This window comes from Berghia stephanieae, chromosome 7 (assembly GCF_034508935.2).
Source record: "Berghia stephanieae isolate SIO BIC M18660-M18661 chromosome 7, UCSD_Bste_1.3, whole genome shotgun sequence".
Classification (NCBI taxonomy): domain Eukaryota; kingdom Metazoa; phylum Mollusca; class Gastropoda; order Nudibranchia; family Aeolidiidae; genus Berghia; species Berghia stephanieae.
The window spans coordinates 26,150,164-26,165,700 of record NC_088366.1 but is presented as its reverse complement, the minus strand read 5'-3'; the positions used below and the strand labels follow the sequence as shown (position 1 = coordinate 26,165,700).

General features: G+C 40.2%; 4 protein-coding genes across 4 annotated transcripts; all 4 read right to left on the bottom strand.

Moving 5' to 3' along the window:
• Positions 1–66: 66 nt before the first annotated feature.
• Positions 67–2,761, bottom strand: LOC144976956 (uncharacterized). The gene has a single exon (XM_078921605.1). It carries the CDS (start codon positions 2,759–2,761, stop codon positions 1,661–1,663), a length of 1,101 nt encoding a protein of 366 aa, XP_078777731.1. The 3' UTR covers positions 67–1,660.
• Positions 67–4,711, bottom strand: LOC144976957 (E3 SUMO-protein ligase KIAA1586-like). Its single transcript, XM_078921606.1, has 2 exons — positions 4,368–4,711; positions 67–3,460 (listed from the first exon to the last, which is right to left on the bottom strand). Exons 1-2 carry the CDS (start codon positions 4,584–4,586, stop codon positions 2,873–2,875), a joined length of 807 nt encoding a protein of 268 aa, XP_078777732.1. The 5' UTR covers positions 4,587–4,711; the 3' UTR covers positions 67–2,872.
• Positions 4,712–11,957: 7,246 nt separating this feature from the next.
• On the bottom strand, positions 11,958–12,500 carry LOC144976504 (uncharacterized protein F54H12.2-like). The gene has a single exon (XM_078920793.1). It carries the CDS (start codon positions 12,498–12,500, stop codon positions 11,958–11,960), a length of 543 nt encoding a protein of 180 aa, XP_078776919.1.
• A 59-nt stretch (positions 12,501–12,559) lies between these two features.
• Positions 12,560–13,258, bottom strand: LOC144976503 (uncharacterized protein F54H12.2-like). Its single transcript, XM_078920792.1, has one exon. The coding sequence runs from the start codon at positions 13,256–13,258 to the stop codon at positions 12,560–12,562; it is 699 nt and encodes a 232-aa protein (XP_078776918.1).
• Between the last annotated feature and the right edge of the window lie 2,279 nt (positions 13,259–15,537).

Sequence of the window (15,537 nt, the reverse complement as noted above, 5' to 3'; positions counted from 1 at the left end):
CCCTTGCTTTTTCAAACAGCTCTTGGATTGTTAGGTTGGTGAAGCCCTTCAGTTGGTCTATGAGTGTTTTTCTTTGTCTCCCCCGGGCGCGTTTACCAGGTATTTTTCCACAACTTGCCAGGTATTCATTCTTATCTTTCCTTACTATGTGTCCGAAAAAGGATAGTTGTCGACCCGCTATTAAGGGCATTAGTTTCCTTTGTTGGTATGTTTGTTTTAGCACTTCTTCGTTCGTTTTGTGTGCAGTATACGATATTCTCTGCATCCTTCTCAAGCACCACATTTCAAACGCTTCAATGTTCTTTTGTGTTTCTGCATTTGTAGTCCAGCTTTCGCATCCGTATAAGAAGATTGGCCACACGTAGCACTTCAAGACTCGGAATCTAATCCCGAACGACATCTGTTTGTTTTTCAAAATGTTTCCCAGGTCCATGAAGGCCTGTTTGGCTTGAGTTATTCTTGCTCGTATGTCTCGGTTACATCTTCCATCTGTTGTCACTATTGAACCTAGGTATTTAAAACTTTCTACGTTGGTAAGTTGCTCGCCGTGAATCGTTATATTGCAGGTGTTGTTGTTTTCGGGGTTTTTCTGTATTACCATGCATTCCGTTTTGGTGATATTCACTTCCATTCCCTTGGCTTCACTATCTACTACCACTTTGTCAACAATCTTTTGAAGTTGGATTTCTGATGTTGCAATGAGTACCGTATCGTCTGCGTATCTTATATTATTTATGGTGTGACCTCCTACTTTTATTCCCTCCATATTAGTTATGCCCCTCATGATTGTTTCTTGGTATAGATTAAACAGATTTGGTGAGGCAGCACACCCTTGACGGACTCCTTTTTTAATAGGAATGGAATTTCCTATAGAGTTTCCGATTTTGATAGATGCCTGCTGGGTGTAGTATAATGTTTGCATGAGTCTGAGGTCTTTCTCATCAGCGCCAATGGAGTGCAGTTGTTTTAGTATTTCTTCGTGGCGTACTTTATCAAAAGCTTTTTTGTAGTCGACAAAACAGAGGTATAGTGGGGTCTGAACCTGTATAGCTCTTTCACTTACAGGGTTGCCAGGTGATTTTTTGTCGTGGGACCAGATTTTGACAAGAAAAGGACCAAATGAGACGGTTTGGGGCCAAAATACGGAAAGTGTTCACTAAACGTTACAGAATGTATATCCGAATACAGATAATCATACAAACATATGTGCACAATAAAGAGGAGTGAACTTACGTGCAAAGGGGGTCGTATGCATGTTGCCAGACTCAGATTGTACATATCCATAGGGTTGCCATAACTGCTCTTGGTGAAGGATAGTTGGTGGGTGGGTGCGAAGGTCACGGTGGGTGGCCTTGGTCCACAAAGTTTTTGCCCTACCTAACTCCAACGAAATTTTAAAGTGATTTCTTCCATTGTTTCAACTTGGGACACATTTTCCTTATCACAGACCTGAGTGATCCTGTACTTTTCGACGACATTGAGGGTTTCCGTAGTTCCTGATTCTAATTTTGTATATTTTCATCGCATGTCATTCCAATTAATCACAACTTATATGAACGAACGAATAATTCTGAAATAAAGTGCTATTTACGATTAAATACATTTAAAGTGGAAAAGAAAATAAAGTATTTACATTTAACTTAAATATTCGTTATCCAATCTACAGGAATTGCTGAATGCACTCTTCCTGCTGTTCCTCATCCTTCTCATCTGATTTGGTGTACAACACCTTTGTGTTGTGGAGTGCAATCATCTTGCTTGTGGCCACAAAATCTTTACAGCATTTGGATCGTTGCTGAAGATGAGATTTGATCCTTATTATTGCATCAAGACAAAGTACTCCCATTCGGTTGCGGGGCTTTGTTTTTGTGGCCGTTACCAATGAGAAGACACGCTCGATGACTGCATTGCTGCTCGGAACAATGAGGCAATTCATCACATATTGACCTAGCTCTTCATATCCAGGTGTTTTCATAACTCCAAACCAAAATGTATGGGTGTCACTTGGCAGTCCTGTGGTTTTGAAAGCTTCCGCATCTGACCAGTCAATAAAAGTTAGACGTCTGTATTGATCCTCTACCAAATCTGATTTAACCAAATGAAGGAACGGTAGGCTGCTGAATGCAGGTTTGTCCACTTGGTTAAGGACTTTTGCTGGACTAAGCTGACTGAGTCCTTTGAACATGTCCTTTGTCGATGGAAGTCTTAGTTTGACTTGCTCACAAGCAACCTCTAACATGGACAGGCATCTTTCTTTGGTGTGACGCACCCTTTCCTCCACACTTTGGCGTTGCTGTTCATTGGCTACAAATTCCAGTACATATTTACTACATTCATTTGTGAACTTGTACCCAAATTCCACATCCTCCAATTCTTTCTTTTTGCCATCTGTGGTGTAGATGCGACTGATTAGGCTCTTATGATGCAGCTCCAGTTCTTTGTAAAGTTTGTGAGGATCTGCTTTGTCTGTTTGAAATAAGGCATTGAGTCTCTCGAATTCCTGTACCACTGGTGTGGCAAAGTGCAACAGCAGGAAATTGAAGCGGTCGTTCAACATTTCTTTCAACAATCTTGCTTTGAACTTTGCATCTGGTTGGCTCTTCAAAGACTGTTCTACAACCATGAAATATCCTAGCAGTTCTTCCCAGTTTGCGAGAATATTGCCCATAACTTTGCCTCGCACAAGCCATCTGGTAGTCGATAACCGTTCAAATGGTGTCTGCACAGATACACCACTCTGTAGCCCACTATCTGCGTTCATAACATCAAACAGGGATTTAAAGGCCTCTCTCCTTAAAGTGCTATGTGAAAACCATGCAGGAATTTCCTTTAACAAGTAGCCAAGGTTGGATGGTAATTCCGCAAAAGCTCGTTAGATACACAATGCCAATGAGTGACAAATACATTTCATCTGTACACAATCCGGTGAAACTTCTTTTATGCGAGTCCACACACTGTTGTTCTGACCGACCATGACTGATGCTCCATCACTAGCAAAACCAATACAGTTGGAGAGTTCCATGCCATATGAGAGTAGCTCTTCTTTCAGGGCTTGAAATAGCGTTCCAGCAGATGTGTCCACAACTGGTATCAGGCTGAGGAAGTTTGTAACTGGACCAACTGTGTCACTTACATAGCTAACAACTGCACAAAGTAGCTTTTGGCTGGCTACGTCTGTTGATTCATCAATGATGACTACGTACTTTTTCCCTGCTATTCCATTTCTCAATTCTTCCTTCAAAGCTGGTGCAATGCATTTCTGTATGAGTGCTGAACATTTTGTTCTGTGCATCTTGATGAATCCAAGAGTACTTCCATGCCCATAGCGACCCAGTATCTCCCCAAGATGATCTATAGTCATTATTGAGCAGTGACAGGCAACAGCAGCCGTGATTTCGATTTCCGCCTTTTTAGTAGGGTCAGATATCTCTAATGAGAGCGACCTTGGGGTTTTAGCCACCTGAAACAAGTAATAAATACCACTATATTCTAGCTACACACACACACACACAAACACACACACACACACACACAGAGAGAGAGAGAGAGAGAGAGAGAGAGAGAGGGAGAGAGAGAGAGCAGAGAGAGAGAGAATGAGTGAGAGAGAGTGAGAATGAGTGTGTGTGAGAGAGAGGATGAGTGAGAGAGAGAGAGAGAGAGAAAGAGTGAGAGAGAGAGAGAGAGAGTGAGAATGAGTGATAGAGGGACTGATAAAGGGGATGGGTGGGAGTGACAGAGACATAAATACGGGGAGAGGGAAGGGGGAGAGCGACAGAGACATAGATACGGGAGAAGAGGATGTGTGTATGTGTATCAGAGAGAGAGAGAGAGAGAGAGAGAGAGAGAGAGAGAGAGAGAGAGAGAGAGAGAGAGAGAGAGAGAGAGAGAGCGAGGGGGGGGAGGCAATGTAATATATATGTCTTTCGTGGGTCGTAATCCAGAGGTCTGTGGTTGAAGTACCAATGGGGACAAAATGGCCGTTTCGTCTGTGTTAATCGACTCCCTGATCTTATCAGTATGTTTATCGAGCGCCTCGTCCTGTCGGAGACTGATAACAATCTTGGAAGTCCCATGTGCACGTTAAAGAGCCCTTGACCCTTGGAAAACAAAAGAGCCGGCCGCTAAAGGCCGCTGTCTGGGCAAAATGAATTTCTATAAAATTGGCATAATGGCACAGTGGCTGCTTGTCTAAGACTCTCAGCCTCTTGACCCAGTGTGATTCCGGCTCACGGAGCTAGACACTTTAGACTCTAGATTTGGTTTGATATGGGCCCAAGTTGACAAAGGCTCTATGGCAATATTATGATAAAGATATTAGGCATAAAAATAACAGCAGCTGACACAATGTTACGTAAAAAAGTTCCTACCTGAATGGTTGCTTGAGACGTGCTCGGTAATTTCTGCTTGTGCTTGAGAGTTGCTTCATGACGATTCAAATGAGACAGTCTCGGCTCCACTTCAGCGTGACAAACTTTGCAAAATGCATTTTCAGAATTAGAACTTGCTTTTCGTATCCATGGAAATTTTAGCTCCCATTCTTTTTTATATTTTCTGCCACTATCATAAGCACCTTTCCATTTAGGCATTTTGAAACCAGATGAATTCTATGTCTCTGTGGTGTGAGAGCTAAGACCAACGTAATGAAAAGATGGCTAGGTATCTGGTGGTGGGCGAGTGCGTTATCAAGAGTGTGTTGAGTAGTGTTGGGTTATTTGATCGCTTTTACTCGATCGACGACCGAGCGCCAAGCCACGAGTCAGTGCTCGATCTCAATGCCGGAAGAGCGAGTTAGTAAAACGATCACTGGATCGTAAAACGATCAAGCGGGTTGTGAGCTTGAGACGATCTTGACACGTGAGACGAGCTTGAGACGATCAGGATTCGAGCGAGCGGAGGGGTAACGAGTGTTTCGAATCATTTCAAATTCAAACGATCACAGTTTGCCATCCGATACCAATCGCCAATGTTTGCACACGGTAGTCTGTGGTTCTTCCACAGCCCTCACTCCTTGTCAGATGTTAGTGTGTCTGGGTGGCAGTGGCAGGGAAATTCGTATAGGTGTATCACGCGTGTGTGACAAGACTTCATTAAACCTACTAAAGTTTGACTATCACACACACACACACACACATACACACACACACACACACACACACACTAAGGCTATTTCTATGACACACACGCATCCCTCTATCAATGAACACTCCTACAGTAGTGCGGCTATGTGGTCTAGTCATGACGTAACTATAGGTAGTACTCTAGTCGACCATGGCTCTCGTGCATTATAATGGTCTAGTGGTATGACACCCGCTTTGGGATCGGAAAGTCCTGGGTTCGAGCCTCGCGCTCGGTGCATAGTTGAGTCTTTGGACAAGGCTCTTTACTCACATTCTCTCACCGTACTCAGGTGTAAAATGAGTACCTGGCCGTTAACAGCGTTGTCTTTGTCTGAAAAATTGTAATATCGCCTAACAGGCGGCATGTCCCGTCCTACATATTAAATGTTGCTGTTGACCGGGGACCCCTTTACAAAGCGCTTTGATCACATTTAGTGGATATTGTAAAGCTCAATTTTTTAAAGTAAAACATTAGCTTTGAATATGGAATGTTTCAATTTTAGATGCCTGTGTATTCTTTGTTAGTTCCCATCATCATCATCATCATCATCATCATCATCATCATCATCATCATCATCATCAGGGGCAGCGGTACGGTCTTTGGTTGGCACCCGAAAGGTACCGAGTTCGATCACCCGCCGCTGAGTGGTCTTGAGCAAGTCACCTTGCCCTAACTAAATTTGCGGCGCTGCACTGCGGCTATCGCTTGGGTTATTCCAGTCTTCCCTTAGAATAGACCCGAAAGACGAATCTCCCCTATGGGATGAATAAAGGGAATTATGTTTAATTTATTTATCATCACCATCATATCAGCGGGATCATCATCATCACCACCACCACCACCACCCTAATAATAATGGATAAAATAAATATCAACACATTTCAATGTAATAATCAATCTAAAATCAATCAGTGCTCCTAAAAGACCCTTTGATTTCTTTGTCTAATTCGTTCCATACTTTTGGAGTCCCGACAAAGAAAGATTTTCAGCTAACTATAGTTTATATATGGGAATATTAATCAGTCGTTTATATTGGAATCGGAGTTGTCTAGCAGGTGTATTAGTTCAAAGCGCATTTCCAAGGATTTACCATGCTCAATGAACTTCACAATATTTTATTTAATTTATTCCTCCGGCACGCCATATCGACCATACATCCATTTCGTACAGTAGGTACCGATCGCTGTTTGGAGTCTTTTTGTATTAAAGCTCTTTACAATACCCGTCATTGCTTATAAGATAAGAATACATTCACACCTGAGTCAAGTGCCTGACACACGGACTTAACGTCTGGATCACAATTTTCAACAATCACTGTCACTCATCCGGCCATTGACAAGGCTTGATTTTGTGACAAGAGACACCGTACCACTGAGCGACCGAACAAATAATCACCATCTGCGCCATCGTCATCATCATCATCATCATCATTATCATCATCCTCATCACAGCCGTAACAGCCAGCAAAACCACAATCATCATCTTCGGGTCCGGTCTATCCGTGTGGGGGGTGGGGGTGGAACCTGCTAAAGTATTTCATTTTTTAAACAGAAACACGATAATCATCATCATCATCATCATCGTCATCCATTGTCGTCGGCATCGTTATCATCGTGTCCGGGCAATCCGTGTGTGTCTGGGTGTGGAACCTGCTAAATATTATTATTATCTACCTACCTAATAAAAACACACCATTCTTGTTCATTTATTTTTCAAATAATGAAATGAAAGGCACGACCTTTCCCGCACACACAAGAGGCGATGACGACCAGTGACAAATTATGGGAGGTGGGGGCGGCCGACAACTTTTGGCGCGACATAAATATGAAATGTTAAGGTGACAGCGGGATGATGGTGGTGGGAGGGGGGGGGGGGGGGGTCTCAACCCTTCACCATCAACAACTGTTTGATGGCGTGTGTGTGTGTGTGTGTGTGTGTGTGTGTGTGTGTGTATGTGTGTGTGATGCGACGAACGATCATAATCAAGGCTGCCAGACAGCCAGATTTCTTCTTGCCCAAGTAGTCAAATAGACCCCAAATAGCCCAACACCACAAGCATTCTGACTCCCTTGAAAAACTCATTTGTTTTGATTAACAAAACAATCGACTACAGTTGGATAAACTTATCTTTTCATTTTTTTTAAATAAAAGATTTTTTTTTTTAAAATGAATAATAATAGAAAAGCGTTTCTTAGTAACCAATTTTGAACTTGGCCATCTGGCAGCCCCCATCATAACCAGCTGCAGTCAAGCCAGCCACAGACATAAGAGAGGGAGGGGTATGTGAAGTTTCCTGTGGCAAACGAGTTGCTCGTGTTTTTTTTTTCAAACGAATCACTGCTCGATGACGTCACTGACTCGAAACCCGCCCGAAACCGACTCGATTTTAGAGGACTCGATCGAAAACCCGCTCGATTTGATCGTTTCAAACTCGACCCAGCACTTGAGACAACAATGTGATGATGCAAGATTTATGGGAGTGACGTAGTTGTGCAGGGTGGTACCACCATGGTGTGCATACATTGGTTTAAAAGACGGCGGGGGAAAACATGATGTGTGTGTGACCCCGGGTTAGGCCCGAGGTCAAGGATGCACTCTGAGGTGCGAGTCGGCAGTTCCATTGTTTTTCAATTATACAGACATTTGGGGAGTGGGAGGGCGCGGTGTTATAAATTGCCGACCGGACGCAACCCCCCTCTCAATTTCCGAACTCCAAGTCAACGCCGTCCGTTGTCAGATTCCTTGCCTCAGCACATGCAAGCTCATTGCAGAGACAGGTCGAGGAGGGTTTTGGTGCCAGATCAATGTCTCAAACACTCGAATCAGTAATACTACGAATATCGATGTGTGCATGCACATATCAGTTTTCTTGATGTGGATAAATTGAACAAAATTCATTTTGAACTAAACGCTATGTAGTTGGGTTCGTTTTGGGCAATCGCTCTCCAAAAGGGGCCAAAAAAGGGCCAAAGGGCCAAATGATATATGGGGGGCCAACTGTGTTTGAAAAGGGCCAAAAATCTCGGATTTGGCCCCAAAAAGGGCCAAAATGGCAACCCTGTTCACTTAAAACACGGAGGAGGTATATTGCGTTCCTTGTCCCTCTGTCAGGTTGGAATCCATATTGTTCTTCTGCGATTTCGGGGTTAATCTTATTCCTTAGCCTGTTGATAATTATACGCAACAGTATTTTGTTGATGTGGCTTATTAAACTTATAGTTCTAAAATTTTCGCATCTGACTGCACCTGCTTTCTTTGGTATTGCTATGAAAATAGAGTTACAGAGATCTTCTGGAATTTTCCCAGTGTTGTATATATTGTTGAATAATATGTGAAGTTCATCAATTGCTAGATCTCCTAGGCTTTTTAATACCTCTACAGATATTTCATCAGGGTCTGTTGCTTTACCATCCCTCATTCGTTCCATGGCATGTTCAATTTCACTTTTGGTGATGATTGGTCCGCTTAATGGTTCTTTGAATTTCAGTGGTGGTTCATTTCTATTTGGATCATTGTACAGTTCGCCTATGTATTCTACCCATCGGCTTTCTATATGTTGTTCTTCAAATAGCAGTTCCCCTTGTTTGTTTTGGATACAACTTCCTGCTGCTTTGCTTTTCCTTTTCCCTGATAGTTCTTTTATTCTTTGGTGAGCTTGTTGGGGGTTGGGTTTGTTTTCTCTTTCGATTTCGCAGCATTTCCAGTCTAGATAGTTCTCGTGTGCCTCGATGCATTTGAGTAGTATACGGTTGTAAATAGTTAGAAACCGTTAATCGATATGTTGAGTTCGATGATGTATTGATTGGTATTTTGTTTTGAGTTCGATGATGTATTGATTGGTATTTTGTTTTGAGTTCGATGATGTATTGATTGGTATTTTGAGTTCGTTGTTGTATAGAGTGGTTTTTTTTTTTGAGTTCGATGTTGTATTGATTGGTATTTTGAGTTCGATTTTGTATTGCAAGGTCATGTGACCTACCTGAGCGTGTGTTTATTGAGTGTTCGATTTGCCATCGATTATGTATCGAATGTTTAATTGCGTAATAATAGGGCTATACAGCTGATTAAAAAGGATCCTATCCCGGTGTTATTAGGTTCCGACTGGTTCAACCGCGCCGCAGCGCAAATTGAGGTTACGCAGTACAGTCCAAGGACTCTAACGCTGAGCCGCGTTGTTCTTACTCCTGAGTCTAATGACTTATTAATTTAATCAATTAAAAGTCCATTGATTCCCTCAAAGGTCAAAGGGCAAATAGCTCAGGCGTCAGCCGCACAGCAGCGCCGCACACAAAAAAATAGGTCAAGGTCATTCAGAGCAGCCGGTAGTCTAAATCATTTTTGATTGGTTCTTTCAAATTCTCCGATCTTGATCGGATATCATATTGTCATAGTCTCGTCCGTTTGATTGGTTCTTTGAAATATATTTTTGTCGGGACAGTGTCGTCGTAAAATGAGTGGTCTTGTGAAAGCATTAATTCTCAATGTAGAACCAGATGAAATGTTCCATTGTGTTAGAACCGTGATAGATCAATGTTTTCATCTTTGTCATCAATCACTCTTTCAACAACCAGTATTGGATAACCCATTGGGTTTTTGCTCGATGATTGATACATTATTTCAGCAGCATATCAACTGGTATAGGATAGTGATTCTAATTGCTTATGCTAGAAGAGTAGCTTTACGTCATCCAGACAGGGAAAGTTTTTCTCAGATCGTTAGCTTCATCTTGAGAAAAAACTTAATCATTGGCTCGAATCACATGGTGGTTGGTTAGCGATGCCTCGTCAGATTATACCAGAAAGGTATTGGATAATGCGTCTCATGTGTGTTTTACTTCGTGTACTTTTGTCTTGACTGATACTGAAATGGAACTTTTTGTGAAAGATTTGCTTCTCGATCAACAGATAGATGATCGTTATCAGAAAGCAATTGCAGGATATGATAAGTATATTCACGAACATTTATCGACCTGTCCGTTGATAGAAACCAGAGAACAATTGTATATCGTCGCAGACGAATTATTCTCTCAGATCAGCTGGGGTAGAATCATTGTTTTTTTATGTTACATTAAGCGTGTACTCCGTATTCACCCGGATAGAGAAAACTTTGCTTTATTTGTGGGTTCATATGTGGACAAAAAACTCAGCAGCTGGATTAAGACCAACGGTGGGTGGCCCTCTATGATACAGGAGATTTCGCCCGTCAATCGTTGGACGAATCGAGTACTTTTCCCCATGATGTTTTACTTTGTGATTTGGTGTGTAATCGAACAACTCAATTATCTTTTGAGTTAATGATCATATTGATGATTCGAATCATTTTTTATGTTTTGAATAAAAGAAGCTATATCTTTTCATCTTGTATTTTTTACTCTTTGATAATTATATTACTATTACCCAACAATTTGTTACAGTTTCGAAGGATTCTTTTTTTATGCTAATTTTTCTTTGAAATTTAACGTGAACATTTCGAAACTGAAACAAAAGTAGTTCCCCATATAATAAAATTAAAATCTTCTTTTACAAAAAAAAAAAAAAAAAAAAAAAAAACCGACATAAAACCATGTGTTGGTGAATAAAATTCATTTTGTTTTATTTTTTCACAACATCGAAAGCAATGTACTTTCACACACCAGTTACACCTTATACAATAATGATCTAAGGTCATTCACACATTCACATATCAAGCTTTTAAATCATCATTATAATTTTCTATAAATATTAATAAAAAAGAAAAAGCAAAAAAACAACAAAACTTGACCAAATAAGATTACGATCTAAATAAAAATGTAATAATAATAATAATAATAATAATAATAATAATAATAATAATAATGATAGAATTATAAAAATACGATAAAACAAAAGATCATAGAAACAAACGAAAGAAAAAAAAACAAAAAAAAAACACAAAAAAACAACAAAAAACAAAAAAAAAACAACACTTTCATACACCATACACATCTTATAAAATGATCATTCACACACTCAATCATTAAACATTTTTTTATAAATGATTAATGGGTAGCAATGTCACATATATATCATAAACATCATTTTCATCATCGTCATAATCATCATCAACAACAAAATATTTGTAATTAAACAATTTAAAGCAAGTCTTAATTTCATAAGCAATCAAGCAATCAAAAGCAAACGGTTAATGCTTATCAATTGTATTGTAATCATCATAATCATCATCATTATCATCATCATCATCATCATCATTTTCTTCATTTTAAAAATCATATATTAAGGTATAAAGTAAATAGAATTATGTCTTGTTTCGTGTACACGAAATAAATTTTATCATAAGGAATCTTTTATTTATTTATTTTTTTTTAAACAACAAACATTCCAATTAAGATTACCCAACCAAGGTGCCTCGGGATAAATGAGTAACAGCTCTTGCCACTTTTAAATCGTTCATACGAAAATGATAGGGATTAAAAATAGATAAAAGTTTTGACAAACTTTCACCTTTACTTTTCTTCAACACGAAATATATAACGTACAAACCACATGTGGAACTGGTTATACCCTGAATAATACGCGGGTTGTGTTTACAGCTTCGACTATTGTTTTCCACAAATCTTTGAATTGTCGGATACGCAGAAGGCGGGAACCCAAAACTATCCATATATTCTGCCTTTCCCATCCCGTTAAAATACACAGATACCCAATGTTTTCCGGGACCGGAACTCGACTCTGTGTTAATAATGTACGCAGCTGGTTGACGAGAATTCGGGTTGTTCGGAAGTCTATCTTTAGGATAAACACCTCGAAAAATTCGTCTCGCCCTAACGTGTCCGTTTAACATCGTTTCGATTTCTACGTTGTTCATGATGAAAAGTCAGTGATCACCTGACGAGTGCGATCAATTTCTATTACACTATCTAATTCGCTGTAACAGAACACAATGATCGGATCAGCTAGTGGGGTCGAGAATTTAAGTTCTAGTCTAAGCGACTCGCTTTTTACCAGTTCAAACTGGTTTCCGTCTAATAGCGATGGTGACAGATCAAAACCAAAAAGACTACAACCCTGAGAGTAAGCATTATAATCTATTCCATTTCCGGCATCGTTGTTAACCAGTCCAGCTGCTAGCATAAGACTGTGATAAGCTTTGACATATTGTTTACTACTGAAATTCGGAGTTAGTGCTTTGGACGGTATCTGTTTTCCGTTCAAGTACAGGGCTAGATAGGACAGATCAAAGTGCTGGAAATTAAAAGGATTCTTTTTGTAGTTTCCATTAAAGCTAGTGCTTTCGATTAGACCCAGTACGATCTTAGTCGGGGTTTGCGATAAAAACAAATTATCTTGCACTGCACTTAAATTTCCTTTTGGAATAGAAAAGGTTTTATGGACAACGCGCTTCATGGGGTATTTACAATTGCCGATGTGAAGTGCTTTCTCGTGTGACAGGGCCACGGCTGGGTTTAATTTAATCTTCCTAACATCAACAAGGCGTGTGTAATTACACTCTTAAACCCCTCAGCATCGGTCATGAGATGGAAAGCATCTTTAGACGGGATAAGCCTCAACTTTACATCAACTCCATTAATTAGATACCGTTCTTGATGCATGAAATCTAAATGTAGTTTTCCCATCATATCCACTTCTTTACTCTCTTTCACCAGCTCTTTCCGTGCATCGAAGCCAGCATTTGTACTATCCGTTATTTCTAGTTTACCCGGGGTGTCCTCGTGAAAAAATTCCATTGTCAGGTGACTCCTTTTCGCACCTTGATCATAATTCAACATTGTTTCTACAAAACTCCTAAAAGGATAAACGTTCTCACTTGACGTCACCAGAACATCGTTCAAAGTCATATCCACTTGTGAAAACAAGGCATGAAACCAGGTGTTAACAGGGGCAACATTGCTATCGGCGTCTAAATTAGTTCCATCCGCCTTTATTACTTTAACGCGTACGTGCATAAATGTGTTATGCAAATCCAAGTAGTCTGACGTCCCCCCGCTGATCGAAAATTCGATCGGACCTCCACTCGACAAAGTAGAGATCGGATGGTATTCCACAAACAAACCATCCTGAACAGCAGTCTGGGTGACGGGTAATGAGAACAGATCGAGTCCGCTGTGTACACTCTCTGCGGAATAGGGATGTAACAAAGCCATGATAATCAACCAAAAATGTCTTGAGCTACGTTCTTCCTACGTCTCTTCCTGGTCTTTTGTCGTGTCTGAGTAGGTCGTCGTCGTTTTATACGCCAAAGTCACACGTCCGGGTGGCGGCGGCGGCGGCGGCGATGAAGTTGAAGTCAAACCACCCACGGCTCTGTTGAGTAATCTTTTCCCACTCTCCCCCGCGCATCGTTTTAAAGCTGTTTTAACATTTTGACCGGAAATGACGTCAGATGCTATTTGGGCACCGGTTTTTGCACCTTCTTTTAATAATGTTTTAGCGCCCGATTTCAAGATGGGAAACAGAGATCTCGCAATACCACCAAAGATACTCCCAAGCCCTCGACCTCTTTGATGTCTTCCACCAACAAACACGGGTAGACCACGTCCTGCTTGAGTACAGTAATAATCATCGTAACCTTTTTGATTGGATTTGAACACGATCCCTTTTGTCATGACGACTTTTTACGAATCGAATCTCTTCTTTCGAAAATGAAGTATCACGATAGACTTCCCTGAAGCAAATGTCAAAGGTTCGCCTTTGTCGTTGGTTAAAAGGATTTCAACCGTGTCAAAATTAAATAGTCTGAGAGGAACATAGTTAGGTTTCTCAAAAATATGATGAACTATGTCTTTGCTTCTATTTCCGCTCGGTACGCATCTCAAAAGAGGTACGACGCTATCCCCAACTATTCTAGGTTGAACGAGGTTGCAATATACGTATACTGCTTCGAATCCGACGTTTAGATGTAATGGCCTTTCACTCGACACAGACGTTGGACCGTATAAATAATGATTTGGAATATTCAAGAGATTGCTCAATGTCGAACTCAAGTGCAAAAAAGTTCCTTCCTTATATAGCCTTATCATTACTCTGCGAGTTGCACGGTCGTAATAAAATTTGATGAAACCCTCGTGCTTCTTTTTTATTTTCCTTCTTATATGAGTCATCATCGTTTTAACCAGTTCATCCGGTGACTCGTATAAACCCGATGGGATGAGTACGGTATCTTGTTCGCTGTCGTTAGTAACTCTAAACTCGAAAAATGCTTCATTCTCAAGGATGTTGTTATACGTGTTACTGAATAATATTTCTGATAAACCGACTTCGTATTCTGTCGATAAATCTAACACTCTGGGTAGTTTTGTAAAATAATGCCCTGGAGAATTATTCGGAAAATAGCTCATGCTGCTATTAGAAGGTAAGACTAAATAAGACATGATTAAACTCGTTTATTCAGTGTTGGATTTGGAAGAACGTAACCGAGACAACTACTTAGAAGTGCTACCCATAGTCTGTCTGTTTCTCCGTCACGCGTCAAGTTATATAATGATACAGACACAACAATCGACACAATCATCATCTGACACAAGAACACGATCTCCCCTCTAGGGACTCGTTTCCCAAACATAGACCAATAAGATGAATTTCTGTTGGAATTATTACTTTCACTTTCGGATCCTTCCATTTGAAAATTTAAAAAAAAAAAAAACAAACAAAAAAAAACAAAAAAAAAAAAAAAAAAAAACTAAAACAAAAACAAAAAACAAAAAAAAAAAAACAAAAAAAAAACAACAAGGATGATAATTAATTGTAAACACGAAGATAAGACTTTGGTATCCAAGAGTTAAATGATGAATCGTAACCGACCCACTTCACCAAAAGTTCTTGTCCGCTTTTACGCTTATCCAAGACGGTCTCAATTCTGTAGATTTCTTTTGCACCAACTTTTTGCAGTTCTTGTTTATAGAAGCTTCCGCGCACGCATTCGTTCTGATCGTCTGTAATTTGGTAGGTTCTAGGTGTTGTTGAAATGGATTTTGTCACTGTAAATAACTCTTCGGTCCAAGAGGGTAGGTAGCCCTTTTTAAACAGTCGCCTACTTTTACTTATTCTCACACGATCGCCGATCAAAAGTTTTGCACTAGTTTTCTTTTTAGGTCGATCATCCAAATACAATGTGTTCCATACGTCCCCTTGATTTTTCTCTGTTACGTCAACAGGGCGTAACTTGATACTCCTATGATAAGAATGATTATAACTTTTCACTACTTTGGGTAATACGTCTTTGAATCGAGGAGAGTTCTGACGAGTAAACACACGCCACAGTTTTTCTTTGAGAGTCCTATTGAATCGTTCAACTACCGCAGCTTTGATATCCTCGTTCTCAGTAGTAAAGAAATCAATCCCATTCCGCTTCAGAAATTGCTGAAAGCTTTTATTGACAAATTCGAGGCCTTTGTCGGTTTGGAGCCGGATTGTTTTTCGACCA